General features: G+C 44.3%; 1 protein-coding gene across 1 annotated transcript in view; it reads left to right on the top strand.

Annotated features, from left to right (window-relative positions):
- The window catches only part of Mthfd1 (methylenetetrahydrofolate dehydrogenase, cyclohydrolase and formyltetrahydrofolate synthetase 1), a 67,677-nt gene extending 45,594 nt beyond the window's left edge, over window positions 1-22,083 (top strand). The window contains exons 17-28 of the mRNA XM_027418284.2: window positions 97-173; window positions 945-1,085; window positions 2,829-2,897; window positions 3,878-3,989; window positions 4,082-4,221; window positions 6,845-6,886; window positions 11,853-11,953; window positions 12,762-12,939; window positions 15,496-15,603; window positions 16,135-16,287; window positions 19,914-20,007; window positions 21,851-22,083. Coding sequence (XP_027274085.1) covers window positions 97-173; window positions 945-1,085; window positions 2,829-2,897; window positions 3,878-3,989; window positions 4,082-4,221; window positions 6,845-6,886; window positions 11,853-11,953; window positions 12,762-12,939; window positions 15,496-15,603; window positions 16,135-16,287; window positions 19,914-20,003 — 1,211 coding nt within the window. The 3' untranslated portion in view covers window positions 20,004-20,007; window positions 21,851-22,083. The remainder of the gene's footprint in view (window positions 1-96; window positions 174-944; window positions 1,086-2,828; window positions 2,898-3,877; window positions 3,990-4,081; window positions 4,222-6,844; window positions 6,887-11,852; window positions 11,954-12,761; window positions 12,940-15,495; window positions 15,604-16,134; window positions 16,288-19,913; window positions 20,008-21,850) is intronic.
- Window positions 22,084-24,113: the final 2,030 nt, after the last annotated feature.

Here is a 24,113-nt window from a genome sequence, read left to right as displayed (position 1 = left end):
GGTTAATGCTAGACTGCACTACCATTGCACTGGGTCTCCATTCCTTAATTTCCGTACCTTTTCCTAACCATTCCTTGCCCTCCCTTTCCACTATAGTGCTGGACACCAATGATAGATTCCTGAGGAAGATCACTATTGGACAGTCTCCAACAGAGAAAGGCCACACACGCACGGTAACTGTTTGCTCATCTCCAGTAATTGCTTCGTGGGAATTAGCTTTTGCAGCTTCCAACCTCCTCCATCCCCTCCTTTGCGACCACACCAGCAGGTGTTGTTCTGCCTTCTCCCTTTTAAAATGGAAGTGAGTGGGTGTGGCACCGTGCGCTCCTGACAGCCTTTGCAGTAAATCCATGTGTCACCTGTGTGGTTTTCCCCCAGCACTCTTTCCTGAAGGTGGAGAAGTCTTGCATGTAAATTAGTTAAAATTGCTCCTCTTCTGTGGTCGTTTGGCTTTTTCTATCTTCAGTATAAGAGTAACTGTATTGTTCCTTTTATGTTAGGGAAACTGTAGCCAATATGTAGCCAACTGTATCCAAGGTGCTTTCACCGGGATAAAATAATAGCTTATTGGTTGTGCTACAATTTGGGGGTGGAGGGAGTAGTGGGAGTCCAGGAAGTCTCAAATTTATTATAGCTGAGAATGACTTTGAACTCTGATCCTCCAGTCTTCACCTCCCAAGTTCTGGGATTACAGGCTTGTACTACCACCTTTTTATGAGGTGCTGGAGATCAAACCCAGGGCTTTTGTGCATGCTAGGCAAGTTCTCTTCCCCAGTGCTACAACCCCTACAACACTGATTTTTAAAGAATGATTACTCAAGGCATCTGAACAATTAGAAATTTTGACTGTTTGGGAAGTGATTTAGATATCTCTATTCCATCCTGGTTAACTTCTGTTTTGACACAGAGGGTCTGTCTGCCTTTGTCTCTTTGTCTGCCCACAGGCTCAGTTTGATATCTCTGTGGCCAGTGAAATTATGGCTGTTCTGGCCCTCACTACTTCTCTGAAAGATATGATAGAGAGAGTGGGCAAAATGGTGGTGGCATCCAGTAAGAAAGGCGAACCCATCACTGTTGATGATCTGGTAAGTGCCAGGCTTGTTAATATGGCATTCTGGGGTCTCCCAGTGATTATTTGAAACAGAATTTACACTCTTCTTAAAATGTGATTAACTCATTGAGTTTACTCATTATAAAAATTATGAAATTTACATAGTTTTAAAAATTTCCTCATAGAGAGTAATGGTATTGGGACTGGGCTCTTGTAAATGCTGGGTGGTGTGAACGATGCCTTCATCCTTCTAGAGTCTTCCTGAGCAAGCTACCACTAGAGTTTGTGTGGTATGATGTCACCCTCGGTGCCTTCCCATGATACTTGGCTTGGAAGGACTTATTGACCAGTTTGGCTGATTCTCTTCTGGTTGGGTCTTCTGCTGTTTTGTTTTATTGTTTGTTCGGGTTTTGGGTGGGTGTTTTGTTTTTTGTTGTTACTTTTTCTTTAGACAGGGTCTCTCTATGTATCTCTTGACTGTCCTGGAACTCAGTGTAGACTAGGCTGGCCTTGCACTCACAGAAATCCTCCTGTCTCTGCTTCCCAAGTGCTGAGATGAAAGGTGTGTGCCACTATGCCCAGCTTTCTATGTACATGATATAAAATTTGAAATAAAAATTCTTAAAGAGGGCTGGAGAGATGGCTCAGAGGTTAAGAGCACTGACTGCTCTTCCAGAGGTCCTGAGTTCAATTCCCAGCAACCACATGGTGGCTAACAACCATCTGTTATGAGATCTGGTGCCCTCTTCTGGTGTGCAGATATACATGGAAGCAGAATGTTGTATACATAATAAATAAATAAAATCTTAAAAAAAAAAAAAATTCTTAAAGAAAATCTTTTTTTCCAGACAAGGTCTCAACCTGACCCAAGCTTGCTTGGAACTCATCATGTAGCCCAGACCATTCTCCAACAGATAGCAATCCTCCTAGGTTAGCCCTCTACCATAACATTGTTTTTGTTGCTACTTCATAACTGTAATTTTGCTATCATAAATATTTTTGGAGATAGATGTATGCCAAAGGAATCACGACCCTCGGGTTGAGAACTGCTGGATTATAAGCATGAGCCAACACACCGGCTTTAGATCAAAAATGTAAAGGCCTGTTTATATCAACACACACCAGTATAGCCAGTGTTTTGGCAGATGAGTTTATAAAAGGGAGAAAAATATTAACTTTGTTCTCACGGTTATAATGTGTTTTAACACCCAAACTTTAAATTTAGAAACACATTAATGTTGGATATAAATGAGAACCACTGCTTGATTTTTCCTTTGCCATTGGTTTGCTCAGGGATGATTGAATCCCTTTAAAAAGGGAGCTGGATTTAGGAATTGGAATTAGGCTTCTGGCTAGTATTTTTGCTTCAGCTTTGAGAAACATACATTGAGTTCGATTCACACCTATTTCTGCTCAGATACCAAAGTTATAAATAACTCATTGCTGTCGGAACTAACATATCTACAGTGGTCTAAATGGATTCCCACGTCAGCCAGCCGCAGGGCTTGATTAAGGCACTTGTTTCCAGCGCCACATGCATTTGAGAAATTGTACTTGAAGGCCATTTTCATTCTGCTTCCTCTCCCTGCCAAGATAACCGGTGGCTTCCTAGTACAGCCCGGAAAAATAAGCACTAAAGATGAATGGCTGAGATTAGGTGTAAGCGCTAATTGCTCCAAGATGGTTAAAATGAATGAGAAGCCCCGGAGTGCTGCGTTTTGCTTTCAAGAGATTGGACTTCTGGCACGGGTTGAGGATTCATGGGCTTGTCTTGCAGGGCGTGAGTGGAGCAGTGGCGGTGCTGTTGAAGGATGCAATCAAACCCAATCTCATGCAGACCTTAGAGGTGAGCTGGGTAACTCTGGGGTCCAGAATTCACTTCCTCTGTTCAGAGCCAAGAGACTAGAAAGCAGTTTCCTTGCAGAACCAGACACCTTTCTGAAAGATTTTTAAACGTTTGTTTGTTGTGGGGGTGTTTTGTGTACCATAGCATGCACATGGAAGTAAGGGGCCGGCTTTGAGGGGAGGATAGCTGTGTGGAGGCAGTCCTCTCCTGGCATTTGTACTTGGGCTCCTGGATTTGAACTCAGGTCTCCAGGCTTGTGAGGCAATCAATCACCTTTACCCAGTGAGGCATCTTGCGTCCATCTCTTTCCTTTCTTTTTTATAGTTGTGGGGAGGGGTCTAAAATGATATAAAGGAAATGGCTTTGGACTGGAGGTGTGTGTCAGTGGCAGAGCATTTACCTGATATGACTAAGAGGCCCTGAGTTTGGTTTCCAGCACTGCCCCAGAAAAAGTGTATAGCAGGCTTTATTCAGTCACCAGTCCCCAATCATAACACAGAGACTTATAATTCATTTTGACTGAACAGCCTTAGCTTAGGCTTGTTTCTAGCTAGCTCTTTTTTAAACTTAAATTAACCCATTTCTATTAATCTATGTGTTTCCCTGAGGCTTGTTTACCTCATCTATATACTGTTCATCCTGCTTTCCTGGCTGGCTGGCTGGGCCCCTGCTGGCTGGGCTCCGGTTGGCTGGGCTCTGGCTACCTTGGCTGGCTCACCTTTTCTCTCTGCCTGCCAGCCCCATCTATCCCTCCTTTGCCTAACTATTGGCCATTTGGTTTTTTATTAAACCAATCAGGTGTAGGCAAGGTGAAACAGCAACACATCTTTACATAGTTGAACAAACACTCTATTCCACAACAAAGGGGTGGCTTGGCGTTTCGTCTCCTGGAAGTCTTTTCTCAAATTCCAGCTAAATCCTAATGTGACACCACTGTGAAGCCAAGTTGGCATTTGCTCATGGTGTCATGGTTTCCACAGGGCACACCGGTGTTTGTCCACGCTGGGCCCTTTGCCAACATTGCACATGGGAATTCCTCCATCATTGCAGACCGGATTGCACTCAAGCTTGTTGGCCCTGAGGGCTTCGTAGGTGAGTCCTGTGCATCCTTTGTGGATGGACTTGTGTTTCACTTAAAGTCACAGCGGTGGTGGTAATTTCACACTTGCTCATCTTCCTTGTAGTGACTGAAGCGGGATTCGGAGCAGACATAGGAATGGAAAAGTTCTTCAACATCAAGTGCCGATATTCTGGGCTCCAGCCACACGTGGTGGTTCTCGTTGCCACTGTCAGAGCTCTTAAAATGCATGGCGGCGGCCCCACGGTGAGGACCAAGGACTGAGAGAGTGGTTATCAGGAATGTTCTACAGGCTTAGGGGAAATTGCATGACTCATCCCAGGGTTGGCATTCTATTGCTCTTATTTATTCTCTTGATGGATAGAGAGCCAGAGCCAGGGATGTCCAGATAACTCACGTACAGGCCACCTCGCTCTCAGGGACGGATTCCCTTGCAGCATCTTAAGGGGGCCCAAACTGGTTTTGTCACCTACCTAACCTACCTATCTAAATCCCTTCAAGGGCTTGTGCTTGGCCTTACCGACAGAAAACTCCATGTCAACCTGTTCTTTATAAATCTGCATCTCATTTTCCTTCTTGATATCGACACTGGCAGCCAGCCAGAAAACGCTGCAGAAGCAGAAGTCAGCTATGAGCAGCAGTTCTTGCTGACAGGGCGCTGAGAGCCTTCAGTGAGCTGGTGGGGCTTCCTGAGGCAGGTAGCTCGGGACCAGTGGCTAGTAGAGGCCATGGGTGGGCTCACTCAGGACCAGCTATGTCCTGGATTTGATGTGTTTTTCTAGGCTCCTATTGCTTAGAAACTATACTTCTTATTCTAGGATTTTCACATCTCTTCTTCATTTGCTTGCTTGCTTTTTGAGGCAGGGTCTCACACTGTAGTCTGGTGGTCCTAGAACTCCCTCTGAAGACCAGGCTGGCCTCAAACTTACAGAGACCCTCCTGCCTCTGCCTCCCGAGTGCTGGGAGTATATGTAGCAACACACCTGGCTTCACATCTTCTCTTCGGACTAAAATGTCAAGCTGGTTATACTGCTCAGCAGTCGTTGTTGTATGAAGTTCCTGTTCTTTTTTGGACATAGGTATTGTAACTTAGGGAACAAGATCTTGAATCTGTTTCTTGGTGCAGTGACACCCATTTGTCCTAATAGAGCATGTGTGTGTTTTCAGGATGAGGATACACTGAGGATTGAATCCAGAGCTTTGCACGTGCCTGACAGTGTTTGATTACCAGGCTTCTTTGTATACTTATAAATTGCTGAAGGCCTAAAAACGCTCTTATTTATATGAGTTATAGCTATTAATATTTAATATATTTGAAATTAGAGCTGAGTTGCACAGTAGCAAAAATAGCTTTTTTAAAGGAAAAGCAACTATATTTTCCGAAATGAAATATAGGCACTATTTTCCCCTCTCTTCTGTGTCTGGTTCAATAGAGACATTAGATTGATTGATTCTCTTCTATACATGACCTTGTGATGTCTCAGGACAGGTAACCTTTGGAGAGATCATTGTCCACTCAATGAGAGAGTGAAGGCTCCATCAGGGAAATCATTTTGGCCTTGGGTCCTCCCTGGGAGGTTAGGTCCCAACTGCTCTGTGAAAGCACTTTGCTAACTCACACAGCCTCTCAACCCATGGTCTAGTGCTCCTGAGATATGAAAGACTCCCCAACCTCTCTGTCAGGAATGCTAGATAGGCTGTCTGCAGATTCTAGCCAGCATTCCCATCTCTCACACACTCCAGTCACCATCCTCACACCATAGCATGACCACCTTGCCTATGGCCAGTGGTAGCTGGGAATAAAGCCCCACGAAGCCTTAAATGTACTAAAAATATTGAGGATTTTTGAAGGGAGGGGTGGATTAGTTTTCCATTTTGTAACTGGCTTATGCAGTTCTTAAGTATGAGCTTTGTAGGTGACATTATGTTGCAATGTCCAAAGGTTGGATGGGCCTGGGCCCCCACCCTGGCTGTCCTGAGGGGAGGCTTTTTGCCTGTACAGTTCTGTCCAGGAGCCAGACCTGCGGGAAGCTATGCAGAAGGTCACTGCTTCCTGTTAATATTGCACGTGGCCTCTCTAGGATCAGAGCACCATAGACTGGACACACAGACCTCAATTCTTCCTGAAGAGTAGGAGACCCAGCTAGAGGCTTTTTAATCACTGTTGCCTACAGTGCCAAGTGCATCAGCCCTGAGCCCTTTGTAAGTGCTGTGCAGCATGGCTGACCCAGCTTCTAGATCAGGAGCCAGGCCCAGGCTGACACAGTGAGCTAACTCCTGACACAGTGAGCTAACTGCTTTAGAGTTCATGTACCTCTTACAGGCCCTCCCTTGTCACCCTCTCCCCCCTTTTTTCCCTCTTGAGAGAAGGTCACATATATAGCCCAACCACTATGTTGATGAGGACGAGAAGTGATTCTCCTGCCTTCATTTTCCAAGTACTAGGGATTGCAGGCACACACTGGCTGTTGCTTCTCTCTTATTTGTTGTTCAGTCATCCTGGGTCAACCCACACCCACCCCTCCTGCCGAGTGGTGAGCTGCAGTTGCTCTTCACAGACCTGACATTAGGCATCCATAGTGACCTTTGCAGGACTGGAGGCTGTCTTTCCACTGGTGTGTGCTTTATTCAGTGTGATCACTGTCCTGCCACAAGCATATTCTTGTCCACCGTGCGTGGCCTTCATCCATAGTCCCTCCTCATCTCAATTCACAAAGGACCACCCATCCTCCCTCCCAGCAGTCATCGTTCTGTGCTTTATGGTCTCACGCTCCAAGTCCTTCGGGCAGGAAACAGCTTCATTCTCTGAAGCGTGCAGCCGCTTGCCTGTCACAGTGGAAGCCACCTGACTTTGTCTCCTTTCTTCCAGGTCACTGCTGGACTGCCCCTTCCCGAGGCTTACACCAAAGAGGTAACTACAGTTATTTCTGATCCTGGTCCTAGGAAATCACACCTCAAATCAGCATGTCTTAATCTGGCCATGGAAAACAAAGCAGGAGTCACTCTGACCCTGGGCTGTTCCTTGGGGTTGCGGGTGGGGATGACAAAGAAACAAAACAAAACAAAACTGTGGTGTATTGGAAATCATATTAAAGAAGTAGCTGTGAATAGAATTGGCAGGAAACCATTGTCCTAGACCGGTGACTGGTTCTCACAGTTTTACTCCCAGGGAACATTTGGCTGTATCTGGAAGCTTCTTGTTGCTGTTTGTTAGAGATAGGGTCTTGTTATATAGGCCAGGCTGGCCTTAAACTCCAGCCGCATAAGTGTTGATATTAGAGACATGCACCCAGCTAGAGAGAATATAACTACGAAGTTGTTACTGGCATCTGATGTATAGAAGCCAGGGATTGTGGTTAACAGCCCAGAGTGTAGGGCGCCCCTACCTGCTGAACCCCATGCCCCAATAATCAAAATGACAATAGTGCCAGAGTTAAGCCATGCCCTAGACTACACTTTTCTTTCCTTCATTGTCTTTCCTGCACTGAATAAGTCCTAAATGCCATTTAAATCAAGCAAGGAGAGACCTCTACAAACCCAAACCTGAGTTATAGAGCCACTAAATGCCCTGGTTGATTTTGCAGGCACATCTTCTGTAATCTGATTGGTCTATTGGGCAGGAACTCAAAGAACAGTTCTAAGCTCTTTTTTTTGTTGTTGTTGTTTCCATATTGATATCATTTACCATCAAAGAAACATCCCCAAGGCCACTGTGAGTGGTTCCATGGATAAGATGCAGGGTCAGCCGCTGTTACTGTTAATTCAGTTTCTCTGTCCTTTGGAGGCTTTTACATTTCCAGGCAGTACAGGGTCAGTTGTACAGTCCCCAGATGAAGTTTGCAAAACTGACTAAGAAAAAAGATGGTTGGTGCCTTGAATCTGCCTGTCTTCTGAGCTGTGATTTGCCTTTTATGGTCATCTGTGTGACTCACGCGTAGGAGGGGAATTCACAGTTCTGGCCCTCATGCCACCCCACAGCCTTTCCTGTATCTAATTGCAGTGACTGCCCCTAACTGGCCCAGCTGGTGTCTTTTTTATTTAAGAGATTCAACTTGTTTAGAACTGTTCTCAGTTGGTCTTGTGTATGAATTGTTTTTTATGTGGCTAAAGGTAAAAACAGAGTGCTCTTTAGACCATCAGATAACCCTGATGTCAGATTACAATTAAAGGGGGTAAAGGGGAGTTGGGGGGGAGGGGGGCCTTTAGTCTTCCTACTTTTCCTGCTTCTTTAGGTATCTAAAACCAAGAAATAGAGAGAGGGGATGGGAGAAGAGGAGGCAGGGGAATCTCCAGTTGGGATGTAAAATAAATAAATACATTTAATTAAAAAAACAAGAAGTAATATTGCTAGGTTTTCCTAGTGATCTAGCATGTTTTTATGAAGACAATCACATCTTATTTATTTGCTTATTTATTTGTTGCTTTTTCTTGGTTTTACTTTATAGCTCTGACTAACCTGGAATTCAGTTTGCAAGCAGGCTGCCTTGAACCCACAGATATATGCTGGGATTAAAGGTGTATGCTGTTACACCTGGGCATATGTTTTATTTTTTCTAATATTTTGAGGTTACAGTTATTTTACTGTGGCTCCATCCTGGGTCAGACCCAGGATCTCACATAGGCTGTTCTGCAGTCTTCCCCCTTAGTGCATTTTAAAGGGTTTGCCCTTACCTTACAAAAATGAAGTTAGGCACTATAAGGATGTAAAAAAAAAATTGGGGCAAGAGAGATGGCTCAGGAGTCAAGAGCACTGACCTGGATTCAATTCCCAGCACCCACACAGCAGCTCACAACTGTGTGTAACTCCAGGATCCAACACTCTCACACAAGACAGACAGGCAGGCAAAACACCAATGCACATAAAAATTAATACATTTTTTAAAAAGTAAAATAAAGAACTATTGACCCCACCCCCATCCCGCCTCAAAAAATTAGCTGGATGGTGGTGGCACAGTCCTTTAATCCCAGCATTCAAGAGGCAGAGGCAGGAGGATCTCTTGGAGCTTAAGGATAGTCTGGTTTACAGATCAAGTTCCAGGACTGTAACACAGAGAAACCCTGTCTCCTTGGGAAAAGAGAAAAAAAAATGTAAGAACGTTGAAATTCCTTTAACAGTTGGTACGTATTCTTGTGACTGGGGAAGTAGCTTAGTTGGTAGTGTGGTTGCCAAGCCAACACAAAGCTTTGGATTTAATCCCTGCTACTGCACAAGGCTGGGCATACCATTGCACTCCTACAATCCCAGCACTTGCTAAGTGGAAGTAGGAGAGTAATCAGAGATTCAATGTCATCCTTGACTATATAGCAAGTTTGAGGCAAACCTGGGCAACATGAGACCCCTAAATCCATCTATCTATATATAGATAGTTTTAAATTGTTGGGATACAACTGGTAGAAGACGAGAACTGACCCCTGAAAGTTGGCCTTTGACCTCCAAACTCATACCATGGCACAGGCAAGGGGACACACACGCACACGCACACGCACACACACACACACAAATGTAATTTGGTGCCAGTGGGGAGGGGCAGGGGGTGATTGGCTGGACTTGATGGCACATGCCTTTAATCCCAGTATTTGGGAGGCAGAAGAAGGCAGATCTCTGTGAGATCAAGTCCAGCCTAGTCTACATAGTAAGTTCAAGTTCCAGGCCAGCTGGGGATGTATAGTGAGACCCTGTTTCAAAATACAAGAGAAAAAAGTTTTTAAGAGAGTTGATTAAGCTCTCTGTAACTTTGCCTACTACAGTGTACCTTAGGCAGGCTCCATGGGTATTGGTTTTCATAATATATGGACATTTATTGAGTGTGTGTGTGTGTGTGTGTGTGTGTATGTGTGTGTGTGTGTTCAGCCTCCTTGGCCAAATCTCTTATTGAAGAATATAATGTTTACAATTTTTTTAATGCTTTAAGCAATGATGCAGCAAACTTATTTAAAGGTATATTTCAAGCCAAGAACAGTAGCGCACTTCTGTAATCTCCACATTCAAGAGGATGACGCAGGAGGATCACAAGAGTTCATGAAATGTTATAAGATTTTGTCAATAAATAAGTAAATAAGGGGCCGGAGCAGTGGCTCAGTAGTTAAGATCATTGGCTCCTCCTCAAGAGGACTTGGGTTTAATTCCAGGTACCCACATAGTGGGTCACAACCATGTTTAAATCCAGTCCCAGAGATGATCCTCTGGCTTCCAGGGACACTGCATACATATGGTGCACAGACTTGCAAGCAAAACTCCCATACACACAAAGTAATAAAATAAAATTTTTGAAGGATTAAATAAATAATATTTCCACAAGTTTCTTTCATTACTTCCCCTTAGGTTTTAGATGTTATAGTATGTTGGGAAACGGGGATATGGGAATACATCAGTACACCACCCAGAACAACTCTCTTATTTTTAAGATTAATTTATTTTAGGTATAGGAATGTTTTCCCTGCTTCTGTATCTTTTGGTCCTCCTTAGCTTCATGTCCTCAAGTGCTAGGATCATGGCCATGTGCCAGGACAGCTGGTTCCTGTGGTGCTGAGGGTCAAACCTAGGGCTTCATACATGCTAGGCAAGCACTCTGCTCGTTGAACTGTAGCCTCAAACATATAATGTTTTATGTGGTTCCATAATGTTTATGTCGTTGTTTATTTGTCTTTGATCGGTCTGTTTTTTTTTTTGTTTTTGTTTTTTTTTTTTTTTTTTTTTTTACATGTGTGTGGGAGTGCTTACATGTATTTATGTGCACTGCATTCGTGTCTAGCTCCCCCGGAATTGGAGTTACAGGTGGTTGTTAGGACCCTCTGCAAGAACAGCCAGTGCTCTTAACTGCTGAACCATCAGACCCAGCCCTGGTTTTTCTTTTATCTGCTTACTTTAATCATGTGTCTCTGTGCATGCATGGGGAGAGGGAGCACTGAGGAGACCAGAAAAGGGTGTTCCTTAAAGCTGGACTTATAGGCTGTTATGAGCCTGACTGAGATGCTGGATCCAAACTTACTTCCTGTGGATGCACAGGAAGTGTAGTACTCTTTATTTTTGTGGGGTTTTGTTTGTTTTGAGATAGGGTTTCTCTGTGTAGCCCTGGCTGTCCTGGAAGTCTGTAGAACAGGCTGCCCTCGGGCTCAGAGATCTGCCTGCCTCTGCCTCCTGAGTGCTGGGATTAAATGCGTGGACCACCACCCCTGGCTAGTAGTAGTAGTCTAAACCACTGGGCTATCTATCTGTCCAGTCCAGTACTTAGGTTTTCCAAATAGCATTTGCCTTATTTTATTAGCCTTGGGAAGGCTCAAAGTTGAATTCATTGAGTCCTCTGAAACTTCACTGACAGGACGGTATTTATGGCCATCGGGTATTAAATGCCTTTAGGGTCGAGCCCTGTGCTGGGTGGGCCATCTTATGAGAAGAGTCGCATTGTTCTGTTGTACTACAGGAGTTAATCTGATGTGTCAACACACAAGTTATACAAGTGTCATTTAAGTAGAGGTATCAAACTCATCTTCAACAAAGAGGACATTACTATGTTGCATAATGATACCTGATACCCCAGCTGTCATATTTTCAAGGTGCAGGGAGACGGCAGCACAGCTTCCCTCCAGTGCTAGAGACAGGAGTGATTCTCCTTCCTCCTGGCTCTCCTTTGCCACACCTCCATGCCCTCACACTTTCATTGTTTATTTTTATTTTATCTATTCATTTGAGATGAGGATTCACTGGTTACCCAGGCTGATCTCAACTTCTCTCTCCTCCAGCCTCTGCCTCCTGAGTGCTGGGATTACAGGTGTGCCCTGCGATTCCCCTGGGGACAGTTTCTGTCTTCAAAAGAAGCAACAGCTGTCTTCATGTCTGCTTGCTTCGACCTTAATGGACCTTTTATATTGTTTTACAGAACCTGGACCTGGTTGAAAAGGGCTTCAGTAACTTGAGGAAACAAATAGAAAATGCTAGGATGTTTGGAGTGCCCGTGGTCGTGGCCATGAATGCATTCAAGTACGTGTGAAATATAGAGAAAGGAGGAGCGTGGAAAATGCCAGAAAACACCAAGTAGTACAATGCCGCTTCTGGCTTCATTTTGTTCATCGCTTACTGCTGTTGGTTATGGCTTGTGGTTTAGCCTGTGATGTGACAGGCACCATATGTGTCACAGCAGACTTGCTACCTCACCACTGAGGTCCGGAAATCATAATTGCTCCCGAGGGCCCTCTTCTCTGCTGAGCAATGGGGAGAACAGACAAGCTTGACAAGAAATGTTCTTTTTGGTCGTTCCAAGGCCTTTTGTCCTAACAGAAGAGCATTGCCCGCAGCATGTCTTTATTTCACTGCGTCAGGTGGGATGTTATGTTGAGAGAGTGGAACGTATTGAGCTAGAAGTGTTCATGCAAGAGCTGTGTGGGTTGCTTGGCACTTTAACACTGTTTAGGGTTTCAAAATAATGCCCTCGCTGCAGCGCAATGGGAAGAAGCAATTTGTAAAGCTGGTATTTACTGATTCCCAGTGGCGCCCTGGGAATGTTCCAGATACTCCACATGTATTGCTGTCTAACCCTCATGATATCCCGGGGCAGCCCCACTTTGATTCTTTCCAGTGTTTCCTTGTGGGAGCCAAATAAATACAGATGAAATAGCTGGCCAGAAGTCCCCCCCAGCCCATTGGCTATAGAGCTGATCTTGAGAGGAGTCTGGATTGAGTAATGTCCGTTTTCCAGGCGGCAAGTTGTGTGGGGTTTAATAGCATATGCAAAATCTACTCTCCCTTCCCCACCACCTCCTATTCTTTAACATGAAGCCCTCCTATACAGGACAGATACAGACGCTGAGCTGGACCTCATCGCCCGCCTCTCCAGAGAACACGGGGCTTTTGATGCTGTCAAATGCACCCACTGGGCAGAAGGGGGGCGGGGAGCCTTAGCCCTGGCTCAGGCCGTCCAGAGAGCATCACAGGCCCCCAGCAACTTCCGGCTCCTCTATGACCTCAAGGTGGGTTACTTGCTTATGTAAACAGAACCAAAACAGAAAATTGAGTGTGTGTGAAAATACCTCAGTGTGGAACCTGTGTGTAGTTAGCTGCATCTACCTGTTGGTCTGATTCCCTTGTGGGTAAGTCACCCCAACCACAGCCTGGACTCTCGCAGATGATTGGCTTGTTTGCAAAGAGTAATACCTGGAGAGCTTAGCTCACACCCTGGCTTTTTGAAGTTTACAATATAGATAGATAGATAGATAGATAGATAGATAGATAGATAGATAGATAGATAGATATGCCCTTTTGTGGGCGGAGCCAAGTACGTAACTCATTGCATTGCAGGCTTTCACCATGGCCTGGGCCATGTAGTAACAAAGCAGCTATATCTGGCTCTGGAAATTTTTCTGACCAGTTCTCAGTAATAGAGCAAAAAAAAGTGTTCCCAAGCCCACTTCCTGGTGTAGTGTCACCCCAAGTTCAGAGAAGCCTTCCGAGCCCAAACCAAAGCTCCTCCACAGGCTTCTTTGTCCTGTTCTCCATCACTGGGTCAAGGTAATGTTGCAGTTACCTTGAAGAATGCTGTTCCTAGGGTTGTATGTCAGGGTGTGATTAGGTGTTAGTCTGTCAATAGTAATTAGAAACTTGGTTGGGAACTTGGTGTGCTTCATTCTGCTTGTATTCTTCACACTACTTTTGCTTGGTTTTTCAAAGATGATCAGAGACTTTGGAGTGGAGCCTGGATTAGATGGCTCAGTCAGTAAAGTGTCTGCCATGAGGACCCAAGTTCGGGTCCCCAGCACCATGTAAAAGCCAGATGTGGAAGTGCATGTCTGCAACCCCAGTGCTGGAGACGTGTGTATCTCTAGATTTTTCAGCTGGTGTAGCCCAATCAATGAGAGACCCTGACCAAAAATAAGGGGACACACACACACACACACACACACACACACACACACACACACACACACTGGAAAGAAGAAACCATTATTCTTGAGTTTTAACTTAAAACATTTCTGTCTTTTCTCTTTGCACTGTGCAGATGTAATACATGGAGAGTTAATTAGTATTCTCCTGTTGAGCTTTGGTTGTGTAAATGGGGCTGAAAATCTGTTCGAACAATCACCGTTCTAGAAAAAGCCATAAACATAAATGCACACAAACGAAAAGCATTTATAGGGCCCTTCTCCAAGCTGCTGTCCACGGTGCCTGAGTCAGGAACCCTAGATCTGGAGTGAGAGAACAGGAGCTTCATACCCTTTTCTTGTGGGAGCTCGCTCCTCTCTGTGCTGGCAAACAGGAGGCTGCCACTTTTTGTATTCAGCATCTGTGCATCTTAAATCACCCCTCAACCAAGTGTTTTTGCTTCTGAAGTTCTAAATGTGCCTTGGCATTTAACAAGCTCCAATTAGAAGATGCATATGAGCGTCATCCACAGCTTTCAAACACCGCTACTGAGAGCGCACTTTTCAGGGCCGTTTTAGAAAGCGCCCTGGGAAGTGGTCACTATTCAGTAAAAAGTAAAGTCTGTGTTTTTATAGGTAGATTGTTGCTCTTTTTAAAATCTGCCTGGTATATTCATTTAGCCTTAGTTGCCAAGGAGGAGAGAACCCCGTAAGTGTAGTGTTGATGTGTGTGTACAAATCTACATATCTATATGCATATAGAGACAGTGACTTTGTATCTGTGAGATATTTTCCACTTAATCAAATCTGGAACTTTGTATAAAAATGGTTCTGGACTGGCAAGGTAGCTCAGTGTGTAAAGGCATTTGTGTCCCCCTGAGTTCCCTCCTCAGAACCCACATTGTTGAAGGACATAACTGACTCCCATAAGTTGTCCTTTGGTTCCCACACAGGAGCAATGGGAAATACATGCCCATATGCTAAACACATACAATAAATAAAGAAGGGTCTTAAGTATAAGAAAATGTTTCTAACCCAGGCCTGGAGATGTAGCTTAGGGGTAGAGTGTTTGCCTAGAACAGTTGCTCTCAACCTGTGCATTGTGACTCCTTTGGGGACTGAATGACCCTTTAAGAGGGATCACTTAAAACCATCAGAAAAAAACATATATTTATATTAATATTAATAACAATAGCAAAATTACAATTATGAGGTAGCAATGAAAATAATTTTATGGTCGGGGGTCACTACTATAACATGAGAAACTGTATTAAAGGGTTGCAGCATTAGGAAGGTTGAGAGCCACTGGTCTAGAAGATACAAGACACTAGGTTTTATCCTCATTACCTCCAATAATCAAATTAGCTAAATGTTTGTGACAAAAAGCAATCTCAAGTTATTTGCATGCCTGCAGTATATAAATTGCAATTTGTATTCCCTTTGGGGACACTGACCTGTAATGTCCTTACTAAGAATCCTCATGTGTGTGCAGTCACAGTTCCCTTCTCTATTGTATATCAGTTCCCAGTTGAGGATAAAATCAGGACCATTGCACAGATGGTCTGGAATGTCCTTGTTAAGAACCCTCACATGTGTCCCGTCACAGTCCCCTTCTCTCTTGTACATCAATGTGTGTCCAGTCAAGCCGCCTTCTCTTTTGTGTATCAGCTCTCCATTGAGGATAAAATCAGGATCATCGCACAGAAGATCTATGGGGCAGATGACATCGAGTTGCTCCCCGAAGCACAGAAGAAAGCAGAAGTCTACACAAAGCAGGTAGGTGTTCGGAGTCTAAACCCTGAGCTTTCTTTCCCAGCCTTGTGACCTCCTACACTCCACTCCTCCAGATAGCAGCCTCCTCTCCCAAAATACTGGTCTTGGCTGAAAAGTTCCAGCCCTGAATTCTGTGTTTACCTGTAAGTAGGTGAACATCTAGGAAAGCCAGGAGGAAATATGGAATGTTTTGATGAGATGCTGAGGTACTGCTGTAGTGCTCTCATCTCTGCTCCAGAAACTGTGTTTTATTGCTTATAAGGATGGAAGTCAAATCATCATTTGTAGACTATAGTTAAGTGCTTTCCTCCATCCCTTACAGGAATTCTTTTTTGTTTTGATCTATGATAACTAAGCGGAAGAGTGATAGGTAGAGGTGAGTATGCAGGGGGCTAGCTATCTTAAAGTCTCATGACAGTATCCAGACGTTCTTCATTGCATAATCAGTATTTCTCATGACAGTATCCAGACGTTCTTCATTGCTTAGTCAGTGTTTCCTTTGTCACCGCCCTATTATTCCCTTTTTCCCCCCAGGGTTTCGGGAATCTACCTATCTGCATGGCCAAAACACACCTGTCTTTGTCTCACAACCCAGAGCAAAAAGGTGCACCTACTGGCTTCATTCTGCCCATCCGTGACATCCGTGCCAGCGTTGGTGCTGGTTTTCTGTACCCTTTAGTTGGAACGGTAAGTGGAACCTGTTACAGTGCCTCTCCTCTGAAATGTGTCACTTAGGGTGTCAGAAGTGCCAGCTTGCCATAGTCTAGCAGAAAGTTGTAATTAGGCCTATCCATGTTAGGCCTGGCCTTGATAAGGACCATGTAGTACCCATTCAAGTATAACACTGCACCCACCTCTATTGAATAAAATTGTTTCCCAGGGGCAGTTTGCTCTTGTTTGAACCCAGAACGGGTCTAATTGGGCTCAGATGATGCCAATATCCAGTCTGCTCTCTGTGTACATGATTTCAGCATCCACTGATTCAATTGTCTGTGGATTGACAATAGTAGTTGGGTGTGGTGGCACATACCTGTAATCCCAGCACTTGAGATGATGTCTGTTGCAAGTTTGAGGCCAACCTGGTCTACATAGTAGGTTGTAGTTCATCCAGGGCTACGTGGTGAGACCCTTGAAGAGCCAGTACCCACTGGATGTCTTACTTGCTGCTACTCTTTGAGTAGTCCATAATCCATGTGCCTTTCTCTCATTTTAGCATCTCCTTTTCCTTTTAATCTTCTTGCTTAGGCCTATTTTAAAATATCCTTCATAAAATCTCTAACTCAGCTTTCAAAGCAAAATTGCTAGAGGAAAAAAGGTATCTGTATTGAGTGGATATAGATTTCTTATCAGTTTTTAAATAGTGTTGTGTAACAGCTGTTTATCTAGCTTTTAAATTGTGTTTGGTGTTAAAGGTTGTCTAGAGGTGATTCAGTATACACAAGGGAGCATGCAAAGGTTATGTGCCATATTAGACCATCTTAAAAAGGACTGAGTATCCAGGTTTGGAGATCCATGGCATTACAGAAAGCAACCCCCATGGGGAGAAGCAGTTCTGTTCACTGAGCGTGTTGTGCAAATTAACCCAGTCCTCCCTGCAGCTCCAATGACAGAGGCTCTCCCATCCAGTGTCTCAGACAGACTTAGAGCTCCTCTACGTATGTGTGGTTATTTTGCCTGCAGGTATGTCTGTGCATCATTTGTGTGTGTGCCTGATGCCCAAGAAGGTCAGTATGTTGGATCCCTTGGAACTGGAGTTACACACAGTTATGAGCCATCATGTGGGTGCTAGGAATTGAACCTAGGTACTCTGAAAGAGCAGCCAATGCTCTTACCCACAGAGCCTCCTCTCCTTCCCATTAGTGCTTATTCTTGAAATTCTGGTAGCTTACTGTCCTTGAAATCAATTAAATACCAATAGATAAAGCTAGGAGTGGTGTTAAACTGTTGTAATCCCAGCACTTGGAAGGTGGAAGCAGGAGAGTCAAGGTTTCACTGTAGCCTAGACTGGCACCAAACTTGCTATCCTCCTGCTTCAAGGGCTAGCATTGCAGATACATGCCAACATGTCTGGCTGCCTTAAATTTCTTTTAAGCAAAAGTTTATTATGGGGCTGGAGAAATGGCTCAGAGGAGCAATGGCTGCTCTTCCAGATGTCCCGAGTTCAATTCCCAGCAACTACATAGTGGCTCACAACCATCCGTTATGAGATCTGGTTCCCTCTTCTAGTGTGCAGATATACATGGAAGCAGAATGTCGTATACATAATAAATAAATAAATAAATAAATAAATAAATAAATAAATATTTTAAAGAAGTTTATTAAAGAAAATGATATATTATAAATTTAAAAGTGAACATTAAGAGAAAGAAGGAAGCCAGGTGGTAATGGTGCATGCCGTTCTTTAATCGAAGCACTTGGAAGGCAGAGGCAGGCAGATGTCTCTGAGTTTGAGGCTAGTCTAGTCTACAGAGCTAGGACACACAGAGAAACCCTGTCTGCAAGGGGGTAGGGGAGGGGGAGGGGGAGAATAAAAAAGGGACACTATTATGCACATTCCAAAGTAGGCAGGTTTTTTTCAAGAAAATCACCTTAATGATTCTTAATGATTGTATTCTAATACTTCCTAGTGTCTGGGTGTAACTCAATAGCTGAGCAATTGCCTAGCGTGCCCAAGGGCCTGGGTTCAATCCCAGCACAGCATAAAACAACAACCAAATCCAAACCACCTTAGCAACACCTGATTGCTATAGGAATTTCAGCAGCGTTCAGAGAGTGTGTGCATCCATGCATGCATGTGTGGTATGTGTGTGGGGTGAGCGTTCTCACTTTTGTGCATGTTGGGGGTATGCAAGCATTTGTGCATGCTTGTGGGGGGTGTGTGTGGTGCTTCAGGGTGACTGGCATTTCAGAGTTTTGCATCTAGGTTTACATGTAAGTGTGCATGCCATTGCTTGTTTTGTTTGTTTGTTTTTCTGATTATCAGTGACCAGTGTTTACAGGGGCAGATCTTCCTCTGAAAAAGACTAAAAGTACTGAAAATTCTAGCCATTACTGCTCTAGGAGCCATCTCTAGAATTTTCTGCCAGCACACACATGCATGTCTGGGCTGGTGTCGTCCATCCTTTGCCTTTCTAATGCCGTCTCCTGGGTTGTTCTGGGTCTGAAGACGGTATCTGTCCTTTTCCCCCCTTGTCCCCACACCCACCCCTTTCTTCTTACAGAATGCATTGACAGAAGCCAGTTGTCGGGTCCCTATTGCTTACCTTGGAGACTGATTGGTGCTCAGATGTCAGCATTAGGTTTTCCTCGAATATTGATGTTTTGTGTTACAGAAAATGACTCATCTAGTTTATGACATTTTTATGGTGAAGTTTTAGAACTGTATATTCATTATACAAGCAGTATGACGGGGAAAAAAAAAAAAAAACACATTTTCAGTTACAAGCCATACGAATTTGTAGAAAAGAAGCAAGCACAAATATAGTGTCGAAGGTTCCAAGTTTAGCTTTAGAAAGCATGAGGATCTGTAAGAATAGAGGCCCTAAAGCCATCCAGGCTATATACAGAAATGAAATGTCTTGGCCCAAGTTAAAAGATGTGGCTCGTGATGTCATGTCACTGCAATGACAGAAATCACATGGCCTTCTATGCGAGATTCGCTGAAAGAACATTGCAAAACAGACACCTCCTTTTGGCTGCTTTGTTTAGCTGTCTTGAGAGATGGTTTTGCTAGGCAGTCCTGGTTTGTATAGAACTCACTGTGTACCCCAGACCAGTCTGAAACTTTTGACAATCAATCCTACTTCAGCCTCCCCAGTGCTGGGATTATAGGGTGTCCCACCTTCCTGTGGTCTTGTGAAGCATGTTGCTCACTGCCTCAGCCATGGGCTGCTCAGCTTCTCCAGCCCCTGCCAGTGCAGGTTAGGGACCGAACCATGCTTCCCCTGCCACTTCAGCTACAACTGTCCTGCGCAAGAGCAGAGTGAGACTGGCCTTTGGCTTGCAGAGGGACATGAGGGTTTCTAGTTGTTGATACCAGGATCAATGACTGGGTTTTTAGTATGTAACAAGAAGAGCACCCCTTGGTTGATAACTTAAAAGGTGTGTCCAGTTCTGTGGCTGCTGCAAGGCACAAAGGGGAAGGTAAATCATTAAGTAGCCTGTGTCACGGTAATCTGTGCTGTTCAAAGGATGACTTCTGCCCTGTGAGTCCTGGGGATCAAATCAGGTCATCAGCTGGCAGCAAGCACATCACCCACTGAGCCATCTTGCTGGCCCCTTAAGTTCATTTGTACTGCTGTTTTACCTTTCAGATGAGCACAATGCCTGGACTCCCTACCCGGCCCTGTTTTTATGATATTGATTTGGACCCTGAAACTGAACAAGTGATTGGATTGTTTTAAACAGGTGAGCTATTACTGGGCAAGCGTTTTCTTGTTTGCTTTTATTTTAAAATTACATTTATTTATTTGTTTACTTCATGGGAGCAGGGAGGGATGTGTGCATATTGAATATTGGGGTCAGAGGGGTCAGTATTCTTCCACCATGTGGATCCTGGGTTTTCAGGTTTGGTAGCAAGTGCCTTTACCAGTTGAACTGTCTCTCCTGCCCTGCAAAAAAAAAAAAAAAAAAAAAAAAAAAAAAAAAAAAAAAAAAATTGTTTTTCACTTTGAGATTATTCATGAATTCTAAGGCCCAAACCAAGTCTACAAACACTCAAATTCTAGCGATTTCCAAATATTTCTTTCCATATTATTTCACTGAGAGAAGGTAGTCAGGAAAGAGAATTAACAATAATCAATGGATGAACTATTCATATCTCAATCTGGAAGAATCCTAGTCACCATGGAGACCTGTAGGGGATGTTAATGTCCCTCTGAAGGTCCCCCAGGAGGCTTGGGGTTCAAAGTAGGGGCAGGAGCAGCCCCAGATCCATCTGTATACCTTGAAAAGACAGGTGCCAGGCAGTGGTGGCTCACACCTTTAATCTCAGTACTCAGGAGGCAGAGACAGGAGGATCTCTAAATTCAAGGTGAGCCTGGTCTACAGAGTGAGTTCCAGGACAGCCAGGGCTACACAGAGAAACCCTGTCTTGATAAAAGGAAAAAGAAAGAAAGAAAGAAAGAAAGAAAGAAAGAAAGAAAGAAAGAAAGAAAGGAGAAAAAAGAAAGACAGAAGGCAAGCATTGGGCTGGGGTGTGTAGCTGATGGCAGAGCCATTGCTAAGCCTGTGTGAGAGCCATGTTCCGTCTCCAGGAAAGCACACACATACACTCACAGAGACATTAGTCAGGTAGTCATCCAGAAAGCAGAGAAGGAAGCAGAACCACTTCTGGAGTTCTTGGGCCATATGTTAACAGGGCCCCAGGTACTCACCTGAGTGACACATTCAGTTCAGATCTCAAAAATGTCAAGCAGGAAAATTGTCCCTCTCCAAGGGATTAAAAAACAGCCTGCCTGTGAAAGAATGAGCTGTGGAATGCCTGTCTGGTGCAGCCAGGGCCACAGAATGGGAGAACAGAATGCCTGTCTTATCAGCAATAAGGAGCTTTTAGGTGGCAGAAGAATGTCCCCAGGTATGTGAGGGGAAGATAAGTTTTCATCCTGTATTTACCCCTGGCCAAATCCGCCAAGGTATTTTCAGACAGGCAGAGGGTTGCCACCCCCACTTCTGCTAGGAAGTTATTTAACAATGTAGTATATATACTCCAGCAAAATGAGGAACTGAACCAGGGAAGGGAAAGATGTGCGTGTTAGGGAACTGGATTTGGACAGTAGTGACGGAGGTTCTCACAAGGGCACAAGACACAACTGTGGGTTTCAGCTCTAGTTCAAAACATGGGGGAAGGCTGCAAAGAGCTGGGAGACGGGGGTTACAAGGTAATAGAAAAGCAAGCTGGCTTCCTGCCGTGTCAATGGTCTTCATTCTGGCCGTGGTAAGGAGTGTGAGTTTGGTCTAAGGAAGCACTTGCTGCCGAGGGCAAATGTGCTATGGGACTTGTCCTAGCTGCTTGCTCGATCTGGCATGGTGTTCACACAACCATCATGCTATGGGTTGATTTTCAAGTTCATATATGGAAAGACCCTAGAATACTCACCCAGAGGAAAGGGTATAAGTGTGAACAATTTTGGAGATACAACTAGAGAATGATGAAATGTGGAAGAAAAGATGAAAACCCGGTACTTAGAGAAAACCATTCATTCATTCATTCATTCATTCATTCATTCATTCATCTTGCTTTTGTTTCCAGATCTTCTGTCTCCAAGAGGCTACTTTGTCTGGCCAAGTGTCTGTTCAGACCCACAGAGGAAGTGTGCAAAAAGAAGTCCAAGAAGTCAGTCCCTGCCCCAAAGAGCTTCAGAAATAGTGGGAGTTTCCGTGAAGCTTTTCACAGCCTTAATTCACACCATCATGTATAAATTAACATAAATCATATCTATTTACTTAGTGAAAGTCCACACAATAAATGGAATAATTTTGCAACCTTGGTGTTGAAACATAAATTGTGACATTGATAGAATGGGCCAGACAGTGGTGGCGCATGCCTTTAATCCCAGCACTCAGGAGGCAGAGGCAGGAGGATCTCCGTGAATTCAAGGCCAGCCTGGTTTACAGAGTGAGAGTTCCAGGACAGCCAGGGCTACACAGAAAACCTATCTCTAGTGTAATGGCTGTCTTCTATGCAGTTGTCCCCCACATGGGGGTGAGGGACAACTGCAGGAGGCACTGTGTGATCTGTTGTTTGGGGCCGGGTGTGCTGGTTTGTGTATTTATCTCTGTGAGAACATAACTCAGGAGAACTGAAAGGGTGGGGGTGGGAGTAGGGTATGGATGGAGACTTCCCTATTTTATACTTTCCTAGTCTGACTAAGTTCCCCGAGGAAGCTGCTGCTGCTTTTTGTTATTGGTGTGTGTGTGTGTGTACAGACATATAGATGGATGGATAGATAGATATATGTTGTGTTTTGGGGGGGTGTGTACAGATAGATAGACAGATCAATTTTTTAAGTTAGTATACAAAATAACAGATTTCTATATGGAACACACACACACACATACATACATACACTTTATTTGAGTTTCTATGTGGGTTTTGTTTGTTGTTTGTTTTCACAACAGGGTTTCTCTGTGTAACGGTCCTGGCTTTGCAGACCAGGCTGGCCTCAAACTCACAAATACCTGCTTGCCTTACCTCTGCCTCCCAAGTACTGGGATTAAAGGCGTGCGCCACCAATGCCCCCAGCCCTATGGGGGTTTTATATACACTTAATTTGTGTTGGTTCTCCCCCACCCCTCATCTTTTCCCTCCAGTATTCCCCTTCCACCTTGCTCTGTTGTCATCCCTACCCCTCTCTTGTGGACCCCTTTCTAGTTTCCTGATCTTTGCTCCTACTTACTCCTACCTAGATATACACGTTTAACAGTTAGAGGCTAGAATCTTCATCCAACAGAGCATACGATACATCACTTAATGTAATGATCCATTCTCATGATTTCATACTTCTTCATGGCTGGATAAAATTCTGTTTTATGTATTTACCACATTTTAATTATTATCTGATGATAGACGTCTGTGCTGATTGCTCAAGGACAACAACACCAGCATTAGGTAGGCCGTTTCTGCTCCACTGGCTTAGCAAATGTTTGCTAGACTGCTGAGAAGTACCTGGGCTCTACCTTTCCATACAGACTGTCTTGTGAGTTTTTGTCCATTTGAAGTTTCTGGCATGTTCTTGCTTCTCTTGTCTTCTATTTTCCCTCTCTTCCTGCATTGGCTCCTTCCAGATGCTGCATCCCCCTGGTGCCAAAGCTACACATTGCTGATGTGGACAGAGCTCTGTTTTCTGTTTCTGTCTTTGCTTTTATACTTAACTCCATGGGTTCACATCAGTGTTGTGATACAGTTTTGTGATCTGAAGAAACAATGGCGGCACTTTGGGAGGTGAATGGCAAAGGAGTCATGAGCATAGTACTCCCCTCTGGCCTTTATTGCCTCACCCACTTCTCTGTCCCCTCACCCACCTCTCTGTCCCCTCATCCATCTCTGCCCCCTCACCCACTTTATGGAAACAAAAGTGCTGTTGCTGCTTCCTCACAGGTAGTTCTGAAGTCAAGCAAACACGTCATGTAAGGCACTGTGTGCCGTTCCTGGCACATTGCTGCCCTTGACGAAGCATCTTTCTAGTAGGCTTCAAAATAGTCTATAGAGTATCATCCAGGATGGGATTTGCTAGGAATCCATTTGGAAACACAAAGGAAGCAGTCTTATGAGACACAGTGACTTAGAGACCGTCTTAAAAGATGCAGGCTTCCTCCATACTGCCAAACTTTGGGGAAGCTGATCCTCAGCACTAGAAAGAATAATGTACAAATGAATATTGTGAAGGGAGAGATTTCATTTTCATATATGTGGGTGCCTATAGAAGCTAAAAGAGGGTGTTGGATCCGCTGAGGCTGGAGTTTATAGGTGCTTGTGAGCTTCCTGGTGGACGCTGAGAACCTAACTTGGGTCC

Source organism: Cricetulus griseus, chromosome 5 (genome assembly GCF_003668045.3).
Source record: "Cricetulus griseus strain 17A/GY chromosome 5, alternate assembly CriGri-PICRH-1.0, whole genome shotgun sequence".
NCBI lineage: Eukaryota > Metazoa > Chordata > Mammalia > Rodentia > Cricetidae > Cricetulus > Cricetulus griseus.
The sequence above is the reverse complement of the archived record's forward strand: the minus strand, read 5'-3'. Positions and strand labels throughout refer to the sequence as shown.